Source organism: Ranitomeya variabilis, chromosome 8 (genome assembly GCF_051348905.1).
Source record: "Ranitomeya variabilis isolate aRanVar5 chromosome 8, aRanVar5.hap1, whole genome shotgun sequence".
NCBI lineage: Eukaryota > Metazoa > Chordata > Amphibia > Anura > Dendrobatidae > Ranitomeya > Ranitomeya variabilis.
The window spans coordinates 53,614,235-53,638,397 of record NC_135239.1 but is presented as its reverse complement, the minus strand read 5'-3'; the positions used below and the strand labels follow the sequence as shown (position 1 = coordinate 53,638,397).

General features: G+C 43.8%; 1 protein-coding gene across 1 annotated transcript in view; it reads right to left on the bottom strand.

Moving 5' to 3' along the window:
- Nucleotides 1-22,706, bottom strand: part of ARHGAP29 (Rho GTPase activating protein 29) — a 150,689-nt gene extending 127,983 nt beyond the window's left edge. The window contains exons 1-2 of the mRNA XM_077277488.1: nt 22,502-22,706; nt 5,037-5,370 (exon numbers count right to left, since the gene is read on the bottom strand). Of these exons, the coding sequence (XP_077133603.1) occupies nt 5,037-5,298 (262 nt within the window). The 5' untranslated portion in view covers nt 5,299-5,370; nt 22,502-22,706. The remainder of the gene's footprint in view (nt 1-5,036; nt 5,371-22,501) is intronic.
- Between the last annotated feature and the right edge of the window lie 1,457 nt (nt 22,707-24,163).

Below are 24,163 nucleotides of genomic sequence, written 5' to 3'. Positions count from 1 at the left end.
CTGAAAAAATGACCTAGTTGGGGATACTAATAGATCACAGTGTGCATGTGTCAACAGTATGATGCAGCAGCAAAAAAGGCAAACACGGTTCTAGGATGCATTAAGAAAAGCATAGAGTCCAGATCACGTGAAGTAATTACCCCCTTCTACTACTTGTTGGTCAGGCTTCATCTGGAATACTGCGTCCAGCTCTGGGCACCACATTTAAAAAAAAAAAAAAAAAACACATTGAAAAACTGGAGCAAATTCAGAGAAGAGCGACCAGGATGGAGACCGGTCGGCAAACAATGTCCTATGTGGAATGGTTAGAGTATCTGGGAATGTTCAGCTTGCAAAGAAGGCTAAAAAGAGACTTAATAGCCATCTACAAATATCTGAAGGGATATCACAGTGTAGAGGGATCATCCTTATTTTTATTTGCACATGGAAACACAAGAAGCAATGGAATGAAACTGAAAGGGAGTAGATACAGATTAGATATTATATAAAAAAAAAATTGACATTCCAATGAGTGGAGCAGGCTGCCACGAAAGGTGGCGAGTTCTCCTTCAATGGAAATCTTCAGAGGCTGGACAGACATCTGTCTGAGATGGTTCAGTGAATCCTGCGTTGAGCAGGATGTTGGACATGACCCTGGAGGTCCCTGCCAACTCTAACATTCTATTAGTCTATGAAATCTTTAAAAATGTTAGATTTTGGGACAAACTGTTATTGGCCAAACTGTGATGCACTAGAAGTTATAGTTTATTTAAAGGTGGTCATGCACATTAGATGTTTGGCTAATTCCTTGAAATTAGTGGGTTCAGACAGTATTTACGGTAAGTTATGCGTAATGGAGTCCCAACTCAGCCTAAAAATCGTCTGTTGGCAAAAGAAGGAGCAAGACGTGTTTGATTTTACTATAAATATAAAATGAAGCTGTATAAAACAATAAATTCGGTTCCACACATTTATAAAACATGGATTGTGCTCAGATGGCAAGAACCTGGCCCACCTACCAGATCTTCTGACCTACCCAAGGTCAGCTCAGGTATCATATGCCTATAATCAGGATCCTGTCAGCACCGGCAAACTGCCACGGCTGAGCAGGGTGACTAAACCACACTGTGGGAGAGCCCGGGGTCAGATACCGCAGGGAAAGCTCAGGCAGACAGGACCTGAGCAACGTGGCGAGAGGGGACGCTGGGGTAGCAGGTAGCGGGACTGGCGATCATGTGACCACAGAGTGCGGGGCTTAGCATCCTGCTGCTGGAGATGAGTGTAGAATGCTACAGGGACTCTGGAGTTGAGGATAGGGGAACTCAGGTCGGACAAACGGGGGTCATACACTGAGAGGGCGGCGCGGTACAGGAGGGGCGAGCAGAGCATAGTCAGAACGTAGGCAAGGAGTCATACACAGAGATAGCAGCGCAGTACACTAGGGACAGGCGGAACCCGTAACGGGGACAGAACCAGGTCAGAACCAGACAAGCATAAAGTAGCACAGGCATAAATGGGTCAAACACACTCGGCCAAGGGTCAAAGTATAAGCGACCAGGAATGACCCCACAATGAGGCTATAAGAAGCCTCCCAGAATCCCAGAGTGAGGCCGTCAAGATTAACCTCTGAACTACCTAATCCCAGAAACTCAGCAGATCATGACACCTATGCTCAGGTAAGGAGACTCGGCAGTCGGGTTGGATCTTGTGGTCTGAGCACAGTCCCTGTTTTACTGATGTATGAACCTGGCCCAATAGTCATATTCACGTAAAGGAGAATATTGGACAACCTGCCCATAAACATGAAGATTAGAAGAGGTGAACATGCATGCTTACAACAGAGAAGCAGAGTAAGCCCTTGCCAGATACCTGCTTTTCTGTGGGAAATCGGATACTATAGGTTTGATTTTCTACCCCCCCTCCCCCCGTGATCAAGTCAGACTATGGTAAAGGAATGGTGGCCAATAGAAATTAAAGCAGCACGATGGTCTGTAAGAATATGGTAACACTGATTTTTACTGCTTTTTTTCTGTAGCCAAATCCTGATCTCTTGGCAGTAAAAAAGCTCCTGACAAAACACAGGTTTTTCTGACTTTTTGCTGTGCGATTCAGGTTCTCAAAGTTCAGCTTTGCTTCCAGCATGCAAGTATGAAAAATACCAGATGTACAGATGTATGTGAAACCATAAAAAAGTTTTGGAAAAAAGGGCAATTTGATCAAATTAATAATAATAATAATAATAATAATTTTATTTATATAGCGCCAACATATTCCGCAGTGCTTTACAACTTATAGAGGGGACTTGTACAGACAATAGACATTACAGCATAACAGAAATCACAGTTCAAAACAGATACCAGGAGGAATGAGGGCCCTGCTCGCAAGCTTACAACCTATGAGGAAAAGGGGAGACACGAGAGGTGGATGGTAACAATTGCTTTAGTTATTTGGACCAGCCATAGTGTAAGTCTCGGGTGTTCATGTAAAGCTGCATGAACCAGTTAACTTATTGAGCGCAAAGGTGTTTTTTTTTTTAGGTCTGAAAAAATAGTGAATATTCCAGGCTGGATTCAAGTATGAAGCGCAGCTGTGAACTAAGGTTATACAAGATCATGAAAAAGTGAACAACTGCAAATGTAAAACAGCAGGGGGAAGTTGAATTTGCCAGGATTGCTTATCTAAAGCAATGGTAGGGCATTCAGTTAGTAGGGCACTATTTACTGTCACACATTGGTGGGGCATTGAGTTGGTAGGGCACTGTTTACTATCACTCATTGGTAAGGCATTGCGTTGGTAGGCCACCGTTTACTATCACTCATTGGTAAGGCATTGCGTTGGTAGGCCACCGTTTACTATCACTCATTGGTAAGGCATTGTTCACCATCACGCATTGCTAAGGCATTGTTTACCATCACGCATTGCTAAGGCATTGTTTACCATCACGCATTGGTAAGGCATTGTTCACCATCACTCATTGGTAAGGCATTGCGTTGGTAAGGCATTGTTTACTATCACTCATTGGTAAGGCATTGTTTACCATCCCTCATTGGTAAGGCATTGCGTTGGTAGGGCACTGTTTGCTATCACTCATTGGTAAGGCATTGTTTACTATCACTCATTGGTAAGGCATTGTTTACTATCACTCATTGGTAAGGCATTGTTTACTATCACTCATTGGTAAGGCACTGTTTACCATCACTCATTGGTAGGGAACTGTTTGCTATCACTCATTGGTAGGGCACTGTTTACTATCACTCATTGGTAAGGCATTGCATTGGTAGGGCATTGTTTACTTTATGACTTATCACAGTTAAATTAAATTAAACTGTACTGATAATCACGTAAACGCTAATGTGGGGACACCAAGACATTATAGTATAAACTTGGGGGAAAAAAAAAAAAAAAAAAAAAATCACAAAAATACATTGGTTTCACATCCTGCTGTACCGGTGTTTTGAGAGAAGTGACACACTGCAGTTTTTAGGAAAAAAAAGCAGTAGTTTTCCAATTCAGTAAGGAAAACTACGAAACAAGCGCGTGGATGAGATTTCTGAAATCTCGCAGCTTTTGCGGATACTGTAAAAAGCAGCTTTTAATTTGTATAAAAATCGTAGCAAAAAATACAAAGTGTGAACATAGCCAAAGAGGACAGCTCCTTGTGTGTTCTAGACCTGATACAAGAGTGTAATGCCGACCGTACATACGATCTGGCCAAACGAGGCATAACTGCATCATTTCCTTACACGTCCGTCCTGCAGCATTAAACATGTGTCACTTCTATGGTAAGAAATGAATGGCAATTTACATAGTTGTGTATCTGCATAGGAGACATGCCAAGTACGTCTCCGCGAGGAGGTGAGCAAACAAGACAACATGCTTTAGCTTATTACATGTAATTAAGGATACAGAAATATACACTTCCTGTGAAGACGTTAAGCCGCCACGTATATGCACAAGGAAATGTAAAAAAACAAAAAAAATAAAGTCCTGCAAAAGCAAGCCAAGAGCACAAAGAGCCCTCATTTACCATGTCCGGGCTGAAAGAGCGAGGCATTCTGTACTCATCCAGCCAGCCTCATTACAAAGAGCGATGGGACGGTGCATTGGTCAGAGCCACTAATCGTTTCACACCAAAACACTTTTTACATCAACATCAAAAGATAGCGGCGCTCCTCCGCTGCCAGGAGGGTCCGGAGCACTTTGTTAGCCGCTATTAGGGAGCTCACTGCTACCTTAATGTTCTGCTTCACAAACAAGACTTGGAAACCAACCAAGTCTCTGTCAATAGCGGAGAAGTGTCGTGTTTGCGAAAGAGTCTCTTAGGAATCCAGCGGGCAACACTTCACCATGAATACCCATAACAGCGTTCATACAAAGTCTGAAACGTCCACAGCAGACGTCTCCCGAGCACCAGATGGCAGACATGTTAACAGAGCAACGAGTGGCAAGTTCCTTATGTCCCTTTAGATGGACATTACCAATTTTGCCATTCCGCAATTTCATTGACGTTGCACCACATAGTCGTCATCAAATAATAGGTGAAAGAATATCTATCACTACCAGTGATAAGGGAATACGCTCGGATAAGGTGTTATCGGAGCATGCTTATGTGCTAACCAAGTGACTTTGGTGTGCTCGAATATGTTCGATACCTCGCGCCTGCATGTCTAGCGGCTGTTCGACAGCAGCAACACATGCAGGGACTGCCTATTTGTTAGATCAAGCCGGTAGACTGAGAGGTCTGGCCAGATATTACAATACGGGCACGGTCCTTGTTATAGGACATGTAAAACTGGCCTCAAAGGGTCACAAGGGCAATAACTCGATTGAAGCCAGCTAGTAGTGTACCTGATACACCAGCTGCTACAAGGAAATTGTAGGATTATGTGGAAGTCAAGGATTGGGTTGAGTTATAATTTATAGAACATAGTTTCAAATAAAACATGACCAAGTGGTCAACACAAAGACATCAATATATACTAGATCATGAGCGAGAAGCAGTAAATGATCATGGTGGACATCACACAGACAGATGGTGGATGAAGCTGAGCACTCACCTGGAGACACGAAGGCTTCCTTCAGATAGAGCAGCACATCAGCAAACCTCCTCACGTCATTCACCAGCTGCATGATGTACTCCGGATCCACCACAGAGCTGTCATAGCAATCTGAGTTAGTGCTGATACTGCTCAGAGAATTACTCTTGGTGCTTCTCCCCATTCCCAAGGTGGCCGAAGATGAGATGGTGAAGAAGTTCGAGGTAGAAAACCGTGCAAATCCCAAACCACGCCTGTTACCTCCTCCGTTCTGACGCAACATCCCAGCGTGCTTCTGAGAGGTCCTCAGCAAGCATTCAGTGCCACTCTTCGCCCATGGGCCACAAATTCACCCCTACAAGAAGAAAAAAAAAAATTCATTCAGTAAGTTGGGGTATTCTTACACTATGGCTGTAGAGCTGGGCATAACTTATCTTGCGCTACTTATGTTCACCACAACCCCTGGCAAAAATTATAGAATCACCGGCCTTGGAGGATGTTCATTCAGTTGTTTAATTTTGTAGAAAAAAAAAGCAGATCACAGACATGGCACAAAACTAAAGTCATTTCAAATGGCAACTTTCTGGATTTAAGAAACACTAAAAGAAATCAAGAACAAAAAATGTGGTAGCCAGTAACGGTTACTTTTTTTTAACCAAGCATAGGGAAAAAATTATGGAATCACTCAATTCTGAGGAAAAAATGATGGAATCACTTTAACAACCTTCCCATGTTGTTTGTATTTGGTCCAGATTTTAGACACAGCTGACTGTGAACCACCAGCATCTTTTGCAACATTGCGTGATGATTTACCCTCTTGAGTTTGATAATCCTCTCCTTTGTTTCATTTGACATCTCTCGTGTTGGAGCCATGATTCATGTCAGTCCACTTGGTGCAACAGCTCTCCAAGGTGTGATCACTTCTTTTTAGATGCAGACTAACAAGCACATCTAATGTGATGCAGGTGTGTATTTTTGGGTATGAAAATTTACAGGGTGATTCCATATTTTTTTCCTCAGAATTGAGTGATTCCATAATTTTTCCCCTATGCTTGGTTAAAAAAAGTAACCATTAACTGACTACCACATTTTTTGTTCTTGATTTATTTTAGTGTTTCTTAAAGCCAGAAAGTTGCCATTTGAAATGACTTTAGTTTTGTGCCATGTCTGTGATCTGCTTTTTTTTCTACAAAATTAAACAACTGAATGAACATCCTCCAAGGCCGGTGATTTCATCATTTTTGCCAGGGGTTGTAGAATCACTAGGATGAAAAATAGGTGGTTGTGATCAGCAGAAGATGGTTTTTCGAGTGCATTACCCAGTACAGAAGCCACTCTGATTTAGCAATCAGTTGGGTCCCTACTCATGGAGCACCAAAGATCTAACCAACCAATAAAGCTGTAATCATGGACAATCTGACTGTTCCGTAACTCCTGTAATTTGTAAAACAGCCTCTTGTTGACATATAAAAGGAAACCTTTAAAGTCGCTACAGGAGAGAAAACGTCAGAACATGGTGTCAGGCACAAGGAAATGACTCTCAAACACCATCTAAAGCAGAGAGGGCCAAACAAGAACATGTAAATGTGAGGCTCCGATAAGGAAGTTTAAAAGTTTTAACCCATTAATTTGACAGCATTCCTGCTCGATCATAACCACAGTGTTTCGCCTTTTCGATTCATATCAGCTGATCAGAAGGGATTAAAGAACATGAACCTGCGATAATCAGCTCATCAATGAACTGTCCAGTAAATAAAGGACTGATACATGATCCTTTGGTGACCCGTTTATGGTCAATTTTGGGTGGATTTGCTCTAGGTAATGCAGTTCCACGCTAGAAACATACTTGATTCTACCGGCTCAGCATTATATTAAGAGTAATATACACTGCTGAGATAAGAAATGTAAGCTACCTACCAGACAGATAAAAAACACTACACTGAGAAAAGTATCGGGACACATATTAATCACTGAATCCAGGTTTTTCATTCATTACCTTTGCCTCCGGTGTATAACCTCCGGACCTTGGCCATGCTGTCTGCTTTTACCAATATTGTGAAAAAAATGGCTGGTGGGAAAGATCATCAATACCTACGCGATCCTTTAATAGAAGCCACTGATGGAACAAGTCAGATCATGAGATTTCTTCAATCCTAAATATTCTACCATTTCCTGTGAGTGAGATTATTGAGAGGTGGATGGAACCGCAGCAATTCAGCCATGAAGTGGAGACCAAGTAATGTTTCACATGAGGGTCACAGACTGCTGAGAAGCGGAGGACAGAAAACTGTTCATCTGGTTATTTATGGCCGAGCAGCTGTATCAAAGGCGGACATCACCAAGCATCAGCTGGAGCGGTTTATAGCCACCACAGGACTCAGAAGCATTTGAGAAGTGTTCTGTGGAGTTACAGATCACGCTTCTCTACAAAGCATCTGATGGAGAAGTTTGGGTTTGGTGAATGCTAGGAGAACGTTACTTTTCTGACTGTATGGTGCCAACTGTTTTTCAGGGGTTGGCCCAAGCCCCATATCTCCAGTGTAGGAAAATCCTAATATTTCACCATACTGAGATATTTTGGACAATTGTATCTTTAAACTTTTTGGCAACAGTTAATCGAAAGCACTTTTCTGGTCCTGGTCACCAGTCCACAAAACAAGGTTCATAAAGAGACTGCTGGAGGAGTTTGGTGTGGAAGAACCTGACAGGCTGCACAGAGTCCTGACCTCAACTCCATCCAACACTTTCAGAATGAATAGAATGGAGATTGTAAGCGCGGCCTCACCCAACAACAGTGTCTGACCTCGTAAATGCAATGCAAATAGTCACACAAATCACAAATGCCTCCAAAATCTTCTAGAAAGTCTTCCCAGAGCACCGCAAGCTCCTATACCAAAAGGGACCAATACCATATTAAAATATAGAATTTGAATAGGAGGTCATAAAAGCTCCCGTAGGTGTAATATGAAGGTGTCCCACTACTTTTGTCAGAATAGTGTACGACTAGCCATGTAAGCAGATCTGGAAACCTCTACTTCCGGACAGGATTAATGGACATAGTTCAGCAGGTTGCTTGCTCAATGTTGTTTTGACCACTGTGCCAACTCACATTGTAAATCATTACAAAAACTCCCAGCCTACCGAAGCGTAACACGGAAAATGCCGTCCAATCTGACCACCGAGGATGACTCAGCTCCAGTAGCCATTAATAGCCTTTTAGTTCTTTACACCTCTCTAAAGCCACCCATCAGCCCCTCTAAACGGACCAGTAGGTACAGATGTTGCAATAAACCTCACAAGAATTAACCGTATTGTCATTCAATGGGACAAGACCTCCACATAAAATAAGCTGTGTGCTATTCATTTTTCATATACCGTATATTTTTTCCCACCTATGATGGTTCCAAAGATATGCCCAGAAATTTGTAGGAGGATGAGAATTAAGTGGCCGGGGAAAGTTAAGCTTTCGGATTTGCCACCACTGGAATGTATGAACGCGATACAGTCACTTAAGATTAGTTTACTTCCCTCAGTTCTTTGTTGTTCGGGGAAGACGAAAAGTCAAAAAGCCTTAATATGATCAGCTGCCAAATCCCACACTCTCTGGGGTATCTAAATACAATCGATAGCGTTCACCAACAGGAAAAACACAGACGGGCGAGAGCCACCGAGGCTGATAACCATCCTGCATTCAGCACAAGGAGCCCTGGCTGGCCCGGGGGAAGCGAAAAGATGATTACAGCTCGGATAGATTCCACTCCTATTGTGCACAAATGTTGATAAGAAAGAAAAATAAAATGATGGAGGTGTTACTATTTCATTAGAAAGAGGGGAAAAGAGAAAAAGAAAAGCCTGCAATGCCCAGCAGAAACATGATCAGGGATACTAATCAGCGCTGAAAGGACAGAGGGCATGCCCTACTGACGAGAGTAAGGCCATGTGCACACGTTGCGGATTTCTTGCAGAAATTTCCTGAAGAAAACCGGAAATTTTCTGCAAGAAATCCGCATTTTTTTTTTTGCGTTTTTTTTCCGTTTTTTTAGCATTCTGCAAGCGTAATTAGCTTGCAGAATGCTAAAGTTTTCCAAGCGATCTGTAGCATCGCTTGGAAAACTGACTGACAAGTTGGTCACACTTGTCAAACATACTGTTTGACAAGTGTGACCAACTTTTTACTATAGATGCAGCTTATGCAGCATCTATAGTAAAAGATAGAATGTTTAAAAATAATAAAAAAAATAAAAAAATGCTTATACTCACCCAGACATCTCATAAGCGGCGTCCGTTCGTCTTCCTATAGCTGGTCTGTGCGCACAGGGCCTTCCGTGACGTCACGGTCACGTGAGCGGTCACATGACCGCTCACGACCAATCACAGGACAGTGACGTCATCGGCAAGGTCCTTCGCCGCACACCAGCTACAGGAACCGAACGGCAGCGTGCAGCGGTGAGGCGGGAACACTGCGCGGGACATCGAGGGTGAGTATAGGACTATTTTTTATTTTATTTCTTATTTTTTGACCACTTATATGGTGCCCAGTGCGTGGAGGAGAGTCTCCTCTCCTCCACCCTGGGTACCAACCGCACATAATCTGCTTACTTCCCGCATGGTGTGCACAGCCCCGTGCGGGAAGTAAGCAGATCAATGCACTCCTAGGTGTGCGGAATCCCTGCAATTCCGCATTTTTAATGAACATGTTGCTTTTTTTTCCGCTATGCGATTTTTTCGCGGAAAAAATCGCAACATTTGCACAAAAAATGCGGAATACCTTGTAAATAATAGGAGGCATATGTTAGCGTTTTTTTTCGCGTTTTAATCACGTTTTTATAGCGAAAAAACGCGAAAAAAACGCTAAAAATCCTGAACGTGTGCACATGGCCTAACTGTAGCACTTAAGACCCCATACACATTGGACTAATGTTGGCTGAACCTGGGTATATTTACAGGTTCGGCTGATGGTCTAGTGTGTGGGGGAATCTGGCCGATTGATGGTCAGGAGAGACGTTGATCGCACATCTCTGATTTTGGACTGTTGATCACATTGTTCTCCCTGTGATAACCCGTTGGCCGACGGGTCAGACGGCAATTTTCTTATAGAGAACACAGGAGCACTGGGCCGAACCAGCGCTTATATGTAGGGGGGAGAGTTGGCCGAGATGGCTACAAGACGAACGATTGTCCAATGCATCGTTACGCCGACAGCCGTGTAATGTGTATGTCCGGCTTTAGTGGTCCACACAGGCAGGGGGGCTTCAAGTCAACTTGTGCCCTTGTCTCTAAAGTTTGCCATGTCATTACAGCAAGTAATTAATCCAAAATAGGGGGGGAAACCATAGGTGGCCACGACCATGACCCAAACTCAGAAATTCAACCCCATCTACTTCGATCACCTGCGGTGGCAGGACAATGATACTTTCCCCCGTATGGCCAGAAGTCATTGCATAGACCTAGTTCTGTTCATACATTTACAGAATAACAGAGGGATGAAACAATTTTAAAGTTCTAAAAAGTTATGATGGAGTTATTTGAAGGAGGACTAAAAGCATTTGACATGTCTCCAGGGCGGACAGGACCTTTATAAGATGTAATGGAAAAGGATGACAGGTAGCAGGAAACTTCATTCTCGCCTCAGGACCTGAGGGTAAGAAAATGTCTAAAGTGCTGTTTTTCTTCTTTACTGCTGCAAAGACCTTCTGCTATATAGTATGTAATGTACATATAATATAGGATGATTGTAAAAATATGTAGATTTGGTGGAGGCAACATGGGGGGAGAGGGCTGCAGTCAATCGAGCAACACTGATCAGATCTAACGGCAAAACACACTAGGAAGATGAATTGGTTTTATAGGACGTGTCCCAGCCACAGGTCCCCATTAACCACAACCTCCCGCATCAACTCAGCAAGAAGCAATAAAGCAAACTTCTAAAAAGCTCTGGGAGAAAAAAAACCTGAAACCTGACAAGAGGAAATGGAGCAACAGTGACCTCATAGGCACTTGTGTAACACCTGCTCTGCATGGCTAGAATGCCCCCTGGCACAAGCAGTCATTATGTGGATGAATAACTACAATAGGCTCGGCCTGACGGACACTTTAGGTACCACGATCACGTCGTACCAGCGAGAACAATTCTAAGAAGCCGTAAAACTGACATGTGATCAATATGACTCAATATGACATGGAAAATATCTGTGCAACTCATACACCTCGATTACATAACAGTATCACTGATTATTGAAAGAATCGGGCCACCATCTAGTCTAACGCATCGGGTATTCTAGAATATGCATGTCCACGTAGTATATTGCCCAGCCACGTAGTATATAGCCCAGCGACGTAGTTCGTGGCAATGGTCGTGGGCGTTTTGCCGCGACCAATCAGCGACTTGGATTTCCAAGACAGAGGCCGCGACCAATGAATATCCGTGACAGACAGAAAGACGGAAGTGACCCTTAGACAATTATATAGTAGATTTCAGGTACACAATAAGGAACGTACAGGCTCATTACACATGGATCCCACTATGGATCATGGCACCCTACTCCAAGCGGGCACCCTACTCCAAACTTTGCGCTGTTACTTTTTATACGTGAAAAATGGTTGCAACATAAATGTATTAATGCCAAGACTTTTGTTTTTAAAGACCTTTGACCTGTCTACAATCTGACTTTTTTTGTGACTTGTGTAGAAATGTCTTTCATAAATCCATGATACCCGTTTTCTCGCTATTTTTAAGTTTTGGCGCAGAGACTATATATACAGGTGTCAAATGTAGCAAAACACACTGATAAATGTAACTTACTGTAAGCATTTATGACAACCAGGGCTGTGGAGCTGGGAGTCGTAGCCCATTTTGAGGGAGTCAGAGTCAGTGTCATGGAAATGGAGGAGTCGGAGGTTTGGCTTACCGATTCCACCGCCCTGATGACAATGCAATGTCTCAATCTGCATCAAAATGTTGTCGGAAATACAATTATAAGTGTCCTTCAGTGTACGGAGCCAGAAAGGACAGGAGCCGAAGCTGCGGGACCAGAGAAGCCCACTACACCTTGTATGGAGTCATGCTGTTCCTGCAAAGTAATTCGGACACACCAGTCCATTGTGGGGGTGCTGGGTGTCTAACCCCCAAAAGACCAGATATCCCAATAATGGGTCATTAATATAAAAGTCTTGGTCAACCCCTTTAGACATACCGAGGCAGCGGTGCCGAATGTCCTATATCCATTGTCACAACATGACGTTACCCAATTCTTTTGCAATCTGCGTCTGTTTTGAAATTGGTTCAGCAGAAAATACAACTTCACAGGACAGAAACCAAAATGAACAGGATTTTCCGTCTCTTCTTAGAAATCTCCGACTAGCATGACTTCAAGATGGAAATATTACACCCAGGAATTCCACATAAACCTGCTAAAAAGCAGATGTGCCAGCAGCAGTTCCAGGCGAGATTAGATCCCAACTTCAAATGGCCAGAGGGGACGCGCGTCAAGTCACAGATAAGTTTCACACTGTCTGGGCCCTTGAGTTACCACATTTATCACCAAGTCTCAATTATCTTGTCTCTTTACTATGTATAGCACTAAACCAGGCTCCAGTTTCAGAGGAGCTATTACAAAGCAAGCAGAAGTACCGTATATTACAGATTACTACAAAAAAATGTACCGTAAATAAAAAAAATTTCGGTTCGGCACACAACTCCATCTACACTGTGTTCCAAATTATTATGCACAAAGAAGTTTAGGAGTGATAAGGTTAGAATTTTTTTGTTTGTCATTTAAACTCATTGATGGTGATGTGTGTCAGGGCTCTTTATATCATTGAAAGCAATTGCAGATACCTGTGCACATTAGTTTGGCAGGTGTGTCCAAATAAAGGCAAGACTACTTAAGAAGGCTGTTCCACATTATTAAGCAGCCTACATTTTTGGCCAAAATGGGAAAGAAAAAGGATGTGTCGGCTGCTGAGAAGCAACAAATTGTGGAGTATTTAGGTCGAGGCATGACTACAATCAACATTGCCAAGACACTTCATCGTGATCATCGCACAATCAAGAAGTATGTAGCTGATTCCCAGCACACACGTGTGCGTGCTGATAAGGAAAAATTGAGGACTCTTTCCAACAGGCAATTGCGTAAGGTTAAAAGAGCAGCTGCAAAAATGCCTTGTCATAGCAGCAGACAGGTTTTTGAAGCTGCTGGTGCCTCCAACGTCCCCAGAATAACAAGATGCAGGGTCCTTCAGAGGTGCGTAAGCCATCCTGTCGACCACCTCTATCCACTGCACACAAGCAGAAATGGCTCCAGTGGGCCAAACGATACATGAAGACTGACTTCCAAATGGTTTTGTTCACCGATGAGTGCTGTGCAACGCTCGATGGTCCAGATGGATGGAGTGGAGGATGGCTGGTTGATAGACACCCCATGAAAACACGGCTAAGGCGCCAACAAGGAGGAGGTGGAGTAATGTTTTGGGCTGGAATCATTGGGAGAGAGATTGTCGGCCCCTTTATGATCCCTGAAGGGGTAAAGATGAACTCCATAATCTATGTGGAGTTTCTAAAACAACACTTCCTGCCATGGTTCAAGAGGAAGAACCGTGCTTTCCGCAGCAAGATCATTTTCATGCGTGATAATGCACCGTCTCATGCTGCAAAAAACACATCTGCATCTCTGGCTGCTATGGGCATAAAAGATGACAAACTTATGGTGTGGCCACCATCTTCCCCTGACCTCAACCCCATTGAGAACCTCTGGAGCATCATCAAAAGGAGTGTCTATGATGGCGGGAGGCAGTTCACATCTAAGCAACAGCTCTGGGAGGGTATTCTGTCCACATGCAAAACAATTGAGGCAGAAACCATCCAAAAACTGACAAATTCAATGGACGAGAGAGTTCAGAAGCTTCTTTCGAACAAGGGGTCCTATGTGCAAATGTAACATCACCTAGAATAAAGTATTCACTTGAAAACTGTTTGATTTCATTTTGTAATAAGCTGATAATGCTTATAACTTCACAATTTGTTCAAAATACAACAAAAAAGGTTGAAAACTCTGCTGTGCATAATAATTTGGAACATGCATTCTGAGAGTTTATTTTTTTTTTTTTAAATATACTGTTTTCATAGGCAGTTTGTTCCAAAACATTGCAATTATACTAGAATAGTAGATGACTGGAAAATAACAATGACTGCATTTCAGATAGGTAATTTAGAGAAAATATGAGGAAATATTATTTGCATAATAATTTGGAACACAGTGTAGGTAAACGTGCTGCGTGCCACTATACGTCAGTCTAAAGTTGATGAAAATGGCCAAACTGTCTTCTGGTGAAATTAAACAACGATTGATAGTTTCATCTGACTGATCACAGATCCTGGTGGTTAAATAAGAAGTTTACGGTGTCTGGATTTTTTGTCTGATGGTGGAACAACCTCTCCTCAATAGAATATTCCCAGAAGCATTTTCTCCGCTGCATTTGTCAATGGAACATGCAGTTTGCCAAAATGGACTAAAACATGTATGGCGCCATCAGTAACTATCCTTCACCGGGAAATTGTTGTTCAACCATCAACCTACTTCTAAGTAATGGGTTTGTCCACCATAAGGTCCGATGTGCAAGGTCGAATTATGGCTCCATTCTCTACAGTCAAAACAAAGCACCCAGCCCACGCTTCCCCAAGACCAGTGCACGTACGCGCCCACGTCCAGGGTCCCAGTGACCTAATAATCTTGGAACATTTCTAAGTTTATTGCGTCCTGGTCTCTTTTTATGATGCCCTCAGAGCACATGTGCTAGTTTCCTGGCCTCCAATTCAGCATCTCATCTACTCAGCCACATTGGCATGTATTCTAGACAGCTCTACCACTCCATTACTTCCCTGCCATTCCCAAGCAATGTTACTTTTCATTTCATTAAATCAATTTGATTCTTGTCTAAGCTTATTATTTCCATTTGATTCATATTTATAATTTGGATTTTGTTTAACTGGCATGTGTATTACTATTAGAGATGAGCAGACCGATTTGCGGAGTTCCTGTTCAGCGGCCAGGTCAGCTGTACTTTTGGAATTTCTTACCTCTCGGCACAGCTTTTCATTAGCTAGAGCTGACAACGTGATCTGTGCACAGATGACGTCGTGCCAGACCTGACAAATTAAATGCCGCGCTGGTTATGGCAGAAGGAAAAAGATTCGCAAGACTCCCGTCTAGTCACCAGCTACCACCGACCTGGACTATTGGTCGCAATCCCAGGAGTCGATCAGCTCATCTCCAATTACTATGCAATTCCTCCTTTTGGGCTCCCGTATTTGAATCATGAGGCTTTTGCACCACTTCTGTATGTATATATGCGCTGAATGTCCTCCAGTATGAATGATTTCTCTTGTCCCGTAAAAAAGAGGCTTCGGTGCCTTGAAACTTGTCTGCGATAAAGTATTTTTTTCTTGGGCAAAACAATTCTCTCCTTGGAACTATGCACCCAATTTCATACCCTATAAACTACCAAAGTGCCACCATACATCAGAGGTTATTCTACATACTGATGCTCCTCAACCAAGATCTGCAACTTGTGTTGTAAGAATTGTGACATTGGCTGCACTGTCCCTATTTACACATCTACAATAGCGTTGTGCCCATAGCACAAGACCCCAGGTGAGCCTGGCTACATCTTATGTGACAAGCTAACCCTACAAGCGTCTTTATTCCCCGCTATAGCTCCCTTTCTTTTTCTGCTGCCCAATGGAGACCAAAGGAGTGCCGATTTACATTGCTACGGTTTCTTTTCTTTCCAGTTATGAAAGGCACTGTTGATTCATTTTTTTTCTATGGAAAAGCCATAAAACAACAAACATAAGACAAAAAAAAAAAAAACAGTAAGTGGTGCCCTTTCCTTATAATGATGGGCAACGTATTGAACAGAAGGCAAGTGGAGGAACATCAACAGATGCTTCTGTCGGAGGTTTATGTCAAACAGGTTCTAATGTGAGAAGAACAGGACCTAATTTGCTATCAGGTCTTCACTGAGACCTGATGGAAAATATTATGGGGCAACATCTTTATACCAAAACCTTTGTTCCAGTAATGCTCAGATACTATATGGTTATGTTGGAGAAGATGGCCATCTCATGTGCCATTTGATGTGTATTTCCAGCTATAGAGTCTTACAAGACATGTACAAAAACGCTACCAGTTTTTAATTCCCACAATGGTCTACTAATCCAATAACATGCATTGTATATGTCTAATCAAGAATATACAAGAGATCTGAGAAAATTGTCTCCACAGACATTAGACCAACATTGGTAGAACCCAAAGATTTCAGTGGGATCAGCCAATTATGTGCACAAGTAACTGCCAAATCCCGAGAAAAGGATCCATCTTGTCAAATTTTGTACTTTCGATTTTTTTCTTCTTGGTGAGATAGGCAGCCATCAGAGGAGTGTGGCAGGGGAGTTCCTGTGAATGGGGGACTATTAATCCCCAATGTAAAGTTGAAACAATGATCACATTGTTAAAATGTAAATTTACATTCACTTCCTACAGTATATAGAGCACTGATACTCATATAGATAGAAAGGATTAGAAGGGGCCATAGCGTACAGTACACAACCCTCCATCTCTTGGGTTTCCACCTGACAGAAAACTAAACAGAGCGCGAAGGTGGGAACTTTCCCCAAAGGGAAAAAGTCATGATGAAGACCAATATGATTCACTCATTCTTGTTTTGCTACAAGGTTTCAGTTTCCAGTTGCTGCTTTTAGGTTTACAATGTGAAAACTTCAGAGCGTTAATTAGTAAATATTGACGAAAAATTAGCAACTTGGTGTAAGAGATTCTCAGAAATGACCAGAGAGCAACCCAGAAACCCAGGCCGCAAGTGAAGACACCAAAGACACAATCACATCCTGATGCCCAAAAACTAAGCTGTTTAATATTGGTAATGAAGTCCAGCAAAAAAGCAGCAGACCTCTCACTGAGATATAGGCCTGAAATTTAAGAACTGAATTTAAATCTTTGTATCTTATTACCACGTCAAAATGTATGACTGGTGGATTTGGGGGTTTCTAAGACCCCCTACTGATCACAGAAACTAAACTAAAGAGATAGAACTGGTCAGCTGATCCTTGGAACAAGAGCAAAGTGCTATATGGGCAACGAGGATGACAGCAGAAGGAACGCATCTGTGGAAAAGTTTATCAGCCTTGGTGGATTTTTTTCAGTAGTTGCTTAGAGGTTTAGTTGGAAAGTTGTTGATGATGAGTGACAGATCTGCATCCCGCCAGGTCAGGCCACAGAGCCGAGCTTAACTAGACAGTCTAAAGTCCAAAACATCAAGCGTCCCAGGCCAACTATGAACGTCAGGTAGTTTAGAAATCAGCAGTCAGAAATGTCTCACGTATGGCCAGCTGTAGATGTATTTCGGTTAAGCTACATCCCCATGATCAGGAATAGCAGTGTTTCGGATGGAGCGTATTTTCGCTTTGTCCTAATTCCCCCATTTGTTTTTTTAGTACATGTGGATGTACCGGCGTCTCCGCTACAGAGATTGACATCCCGCGGCTCATAATCCCTGGTGCCGCGGGCGACTTTACGCAGCGTTACATACAGGTCCTTCTCAAAAAATTAGCATATAGTGTTAAATTTCATTATTTACCATAATGTAATGATTACAATTAAACTTTCATATATTATAGATTCATTATCCACCAACTGAAATTTGTCAGGTCTTTTATTGTTTTAATACTGATGATTTTGGCATACAACTCCTGATAACCCAAAAAACCTGTCTCAATAAATTAGCATATTTCACCCGTCCAATCAAATAAAAGTGTTTTTTAATAACAAACCAAAAAACCAACAAATAATAATGTTCAGTTATGCACTCAATACTTGGTCGGGAATCCTTTGTCAGAAATGACTGCTTCAATGCGGCGTGGCATGGAGGCAATCAGCCTGTGACACTGCTGAGATGTTATGGAGGCCCAGGATGCTTCAATAGCGGCCTTAAAGGGAACCTGTCACCACGTTTTTGGAAGATGGGATAAAAATAGCGTTAAATAGGGGCAGAGGTGGGCATTACATTAGTGTGTGTGTTATGCGTTTATTACCCACCTAAGTTGCCGAAATAACTTTGCAAAGTCTCCGTTTTCGCCTGTCAATCAGGCTGGTCAGGTCGCATGGGCGTTGTCTTCCCCCAGATTTGGCGTAGTTTTCCGTTGGTGGCGTAGTGGTGTGCGCATGCCCAAAGTCCGGAATCCTCTTCCAGGGGATTTAAAATAGCGCGGTGTTCGTTATTGCATTGGTGATCGGTGGGCGCGGCCATCTTCCTTTGGCCGCGCGTGCGCAGAAGCGGCGCTCTGCTGGCCGCGGCTTCAGGAAAATGGCCGCCGCGATATCCATCTGCGCACGCGCGGCATCCCGCGGCCATTTTCCTGAAGCCGCGGCCAGCAGAGCGCCGCTTCTGCGCACGCGCGGCCAAAGGAAGATGGCCGCGCCCACCGATCACCAATGCAATAACGAACACCGCGCTATTTTAAATCCCCTGGAAGAGGATTCCGGACTTTGGGCATGCGCACACCACTACGCCACCAACGGAAAACTACGCCAAATCTGGGTGAAGACACCACGCCCATGTGACCTGACCAGCCTGATTGACAGGCGAAAACGGAGACTTTGCAAAGTTATTTCGGCAACTTAGGTGGGTAATAAACGCATAACACACACACTAATGTAATGCCCACCTCTGCCCCTATTTAACGCTATTTTTATCCCATCTTCCAAAAACGTGGTGACAGGTTCCCTTTAAGGTCATCCAGAGTGTTGGGTCTTGCGTCTCTCAACTTTCTCTTCACAATATCCCACAGATTCTCTATGGGGTTCAGGTCAGGAGAGTTGGCAGGCCAATTGAGCACAGTAATACCATGGACAGTAAACCATTTACCAGTGGTTTTGGCAGTGTGAGCAGGTGCCAGGTCGTGCTGAAAAATGAAATCTTCATCTCCATAAAGCATTTCAGCCGATGGAAGCATGAAGTGCTCCAAAATCTCCTGATAGCTAGCTGCATTGACCCTGCCCTTGATGAAACACAGTGGACCAACACCAGCAGCTGACATGGCACCCCACACCATCACTGACTGTGGGTACTTGACACTGGACTTCAGGCATTTTGGCATTTCCTTCTCCCCAGTCTTCCTCCAGACTCTGGCACCTTGATTTCCGAATGACATGCAAAATTTGCTTTCATCAGAAAAAAGTACTTGGGACCACTTAGCAACAGTCCAGTGCTGCTTCTCTGTAGCCCAGGTCAGGCGCTTCTGCCGCTGTTTATGGTTCAAAAGTGGCTTTACCTGGGGAATGCGGCACCTGTAGCCCATTTCCTGCACACGCCTGTGCACGGTGGCTCTGGATGTTTCCACACCAGACTCAGTCCACTGCTTCCTCAGCAATCTTCCTCAGGGTCCGGTCACCTCTTCTCGTTGTACAGCGTTTTCTGCCACATTGTTTCCTTCCAACAGACTTACCATTGAGGTGCCTTGATACAGCACTCTGGGAACAGCCTATTTGTTGAGAAATTTCTTTCTGGGTCTTACCCTCTTGCTTGAGGGTGTCAATGATGGCCTTCTTGACATCTGTCAGGTCGCTAGTCTTACCCATGATGGGGGTTTTGAGTAATGAACCAGGCAGGGAGTTTTTAAAAGCCTCAGGTATCTTTTGCATGTGTTTAGAGTTAATTAGTTGATTCAGAAGATTAGGGTAATAGGTCGTTTAAAGAACCTTTTCTTGATATGCTAATTTATTGAGACAGGTTTTTTGGGTTATCAGGAGTTGTATGCCAAAATCATCAGTATTAAAACAATAAAAGACCTGACAAATTTCAGTTGGTGGATAATGAATCTATAATATATGAAAGTTTAATTGTAATCATTACATTATGGTAAATAATGAAATTTAACACTATATGCTAATTTTTTGAGAAGGACCTGTAGAAGCATAGTGGCCATAGGATTTCTATAAATCCCATCCACTGTGCTTATAGTGTAGAACGCAGCGTTTTGGAAGGAGCGTAAATGTGCTGCATCCATAACGCTACTGTTTCGGATCGTGGACACAAACCCCTAGGAGTAAAGATTCCCATAAGAACCTTACAGTGATAATATCACGTACTGAGATTCATTGGTTACTAGAACACCCACTAATATCAGTAAAGAGGCGACTACACACGGGGGGGGGGGGGGGATGATCTCATTAAAATCAGTGTCAGGATCTATTCATTTACACAGAGAAGTTAAAGAGTGAATCACGTAAAGAAAATAGAGCCAATCCAACAAAGACTACGAAGTCCTGGAGCAGCGATCCCTGGGACCCCACAGATCCATCTATGAACACAGGCAGCACGCTCAGACTGATGTGGTCATTTTATTTATTTTACTCGCAGCGCTTTAAAGACCTCATCACTCGCTGTCCCCAATGGGGCTCACACTCTACATTCCCCATCAGTGAGTCTGTGTCAGACATCCAGCTCCTGATGTGTCCAGAAGCTTCAAGACTTTTCACTTAACTAGAAACTCTGGAGGAAATGCCCTCGTTCCACAGTCCGGGCACAGCTTTAAAGAGCCGCCCTGCAAATGCACAGAGTTATACAGCATGCATGCTAAGAACACACAGACTACAGATGGATTTTATAGGCTCATGTTCACCGCGGTCTGGCAGCCATGTGTAAATATTCTGCACGCAGTAATGCCACCAAGAATAGCCGGGAACCACAACGACGTGATCCATCAATCTGTATACACACACATCCATATAGACTGACACATACCTCACTCCGATCCATATGCATTGTGTGCCAAAGTCCGAGTTAAGGCTGCTCCCTGCAGATCAACTACTGTAAATAAGGCCTGGTGTGCTCATACCTTGTAATATATGGCGTGCTGGAATTTGGCCCCCAAACTGGAAAAAGTATTCATTCTACGTGTGTCTGTAAATGGCTGATCCCTATGCACAAACTGGCTGGATGTAAATAACCATGAATCTGAAACATTGCCGGAAGCGTATCACAAGGAATGTCAGAGCGCCCCTCAGAAGTCACAGAGAGGGGAGACGTGTCCTCAGCTCTCTTGTCCTCATTCAAGAATATAATTAACTCAGACCTCAGCAGATGATGAAATGGTAGAAAGGCCCCGAGGCCGGTCACATATATGAGATTCCAGTCTCTGGATCTGAAAATAATCTTATGTCTAAATCTTTGAGGAACACCACTGGACAGCCTTTTCTATCAGATCTTTAGGTCCCATTGATAAACTGCATGAAGATACATTTCGGCACCGCTGATCCCCATCCATGTTGCAGTCTTTGGCACCACTGATTCACCCACCTTCATGTCACAGGTTGCTGCACCACTGATTCTCCACCCCAATGGCACAAGTCGTGGCACCGCTGATCTTCTACCCCCATGGCACAAGTCGTGGCACCGCTGATCTTCTACCCCCATGGCACAAGTCGTGGCACCGCTGATCTTCTACCCCCATGGCACAAGTCGTGGCACCGCTGATCTTCTACCCCCATGGCACAAGTCGTGGCACCGCTGATCTTCTACCCCGATGTCACAGGTTGTGGCACCGCTGATCTTCTACCCCCATGGCACAGGTTGTGGCACCGCTGATCTCCCAATGTCATTCATTCATTCAGGCAGTGTTACAAGGTGAATAAAGGTGGATAATAGTTATCAGCTTTAGAATAATCCTTCTGAACAAAGCCAACTTTCCCCACATTACTGGCACTCAGACGCCCACCCGCTGGTGCACACAGTGGCGACGTGTGCCACTTCTTGGTATGGAGCAGCTGGTATAAGACTATAGAACACACAGTCGCCAGGTGTCGGTGATAACGCTGTAATGGACGACGTAGATACAACACTGACACTGTCAAAGAAAACCGCACAACGTACAGCAGCGCCATACAGCGGGCACAGCAGTGCCCATTACTACGGATGCAAACTACGAGGGTCCGGTAATAACAGCCCTGGACTCTGGAGGACCACACTCAGCCAATAACTATTTGTATAGCGCCCACATATTCCACAGCGCTGTACAGACACCGCACAACACAATCTACTGAGTGTCACACCTCAGAAAGTGATTGATCACCAACCAGTGTGCGCCAATCATCAGACCAGATGTGATCCAGTGATCACCATTCATTGCGATGCTCCATCTGTGAGGGCAGATCCCCCCGGCCGGGGCCAGTGATCGCCCGCAGACTGGGGGCCACACCGAGCCCTCTGCCGATCAGTCCTGGCCTCCAGCACATCTGGGGCAGAGGACCCTCAGCCGAGTAGTGACTACGACCACCATAACGTCCTGACATGCTGGGGGCTGTAGTTTCCCAACAGCTGGCGAGCCACAGGTTGCAGTTCCGTGCTGTGGACCCTCACAAAGAAGCAAAACAAGTCCTGGAATGTCCCCCCGTGCCCGGCGGTGCCGGCATTACCTGTACGGCAGGACTGCAGCATCCCCGAAAACTCGGCGTCACTCACAAGCTGCCCGAGCTCCGTAACGGTCCCGATACAAACGGAAAATGAGCACGCAGCCACTAACCGACGGCCGCCGCGCAGCGCCTCCTCTCATCGACTGGAGCCGCCACCGCTCTCCAGCGAACAGCGCGCACAGACACGCCCACTCCCCCAATACGCCACGCCTCCACACTGTTAGTACATGGGTTGAAAGCCACGTCCTTGAGCTGTCAATCACCGGCTTGTCCCGCCTTCATTCCGCGAGTGCCTTCTAAACCAGAGAGCCACGCCCACTCCCTGATGTCGCCACGCCCACCCCGGGCAAGATGTAGCGGCGGAGCGCAGAAACAGGTGGTGGCGCGTTCTCATGTGTGCACTGTGGCCTGGGGAGCTGTGAGGTCAGGAGCGGAGCACATTCCTCCAGGCACAAGCGCTGCCGCCACCATGGCCTGTCCCTGCTTCCTTCACACAGGGGTTTGCAGTGGGTTTTTTTTTTATTATTATTATTATTATTTTATTTTTATTTTCTTTTGCTTTTACTCTTCTGATTTTTTTTTCTCTTGCTTTGTTTTTTTTGCTGCTGTTTTATTTATTTTTTTGCCTTTGCTTTTTTTTTTTTTTTTTTGCTTTGCTTTTATGATATTTTTTTATTTTTTACTTAAGCACATATTTTTTTCAACATCTGGTAGAAATAATATGTCAATTCTTTGGCGTCTTTTCCACCTATAAATTGCTGCAAAACGTGCATTTTTGAGGCAGGTTTTAGTGTGTTTTTTTTCCTTTCGATGTAACCCTGACTTGTATGGCGAGTGGAGCAGTTTCCTCTTCATAAAAGTGACATGAATTTTTCCTGCTGTTTTTGCATTGCTGCGCACAATGTTCATTTTTTAGTGGCGCTTTTTCAGGCAGATTCCAAGCAAGCGGAGTCTGACAACAACGCTGCGTGCGCGCACCCTCGGCGCGCCAAAAATACTCTTCAAAACACTCCGAGACTGATTCAACACTTGGGATTCACTGAAGTCACTTTTCTCTTTTGTCTTGTAGACTTTGCTGATGTTTTTGCCCCAAATTTGTGAAAACGGCGTGCACAGCTCAGAAGAGGGACGTGTGGTCTATAAGAAAGACGGGTATTTATTGTTCAGGGTGACCAATCTGAGATCAGCTTCCATTACTGAAACTGCTCTGGTAAAATGAAAGCCGTGCTGTGATTGGTTGCTACGAGCAACAAAGACAGATTTCTTTTTAGACCCCATTCACATGCCTGATATTCACGTACGTTTTCTGTTTTTTTCTCAGATACTATACGAATCTACTGTAGTCTATTTGGTTTTCATCATCTCTGTTTTTTTTCCTTTTGTGGCTCTTTGGAGACATGTTAGATTTTCAGTAGCAGAACTTTATCTCCTTACGACCAGAGGTATTTCAGTTTTTGCGTTTTCGGTTTTTCCTCTCCTTCTTCCCAGAGCCATAGCTTTTTTTATTTTTTGGTCACTATGGCCATGTGAGAGTTTGTTGTTCGCGGAACCAGTTGTACTTTTGAACGACATCATTGGTTTTAACATATCGTGTTCTGGAAAACGGTAAACTAATTCAAAGTGAAGTGAAATTGCAAAAAAGGGCAATTTCACAGTTTTTTTTTT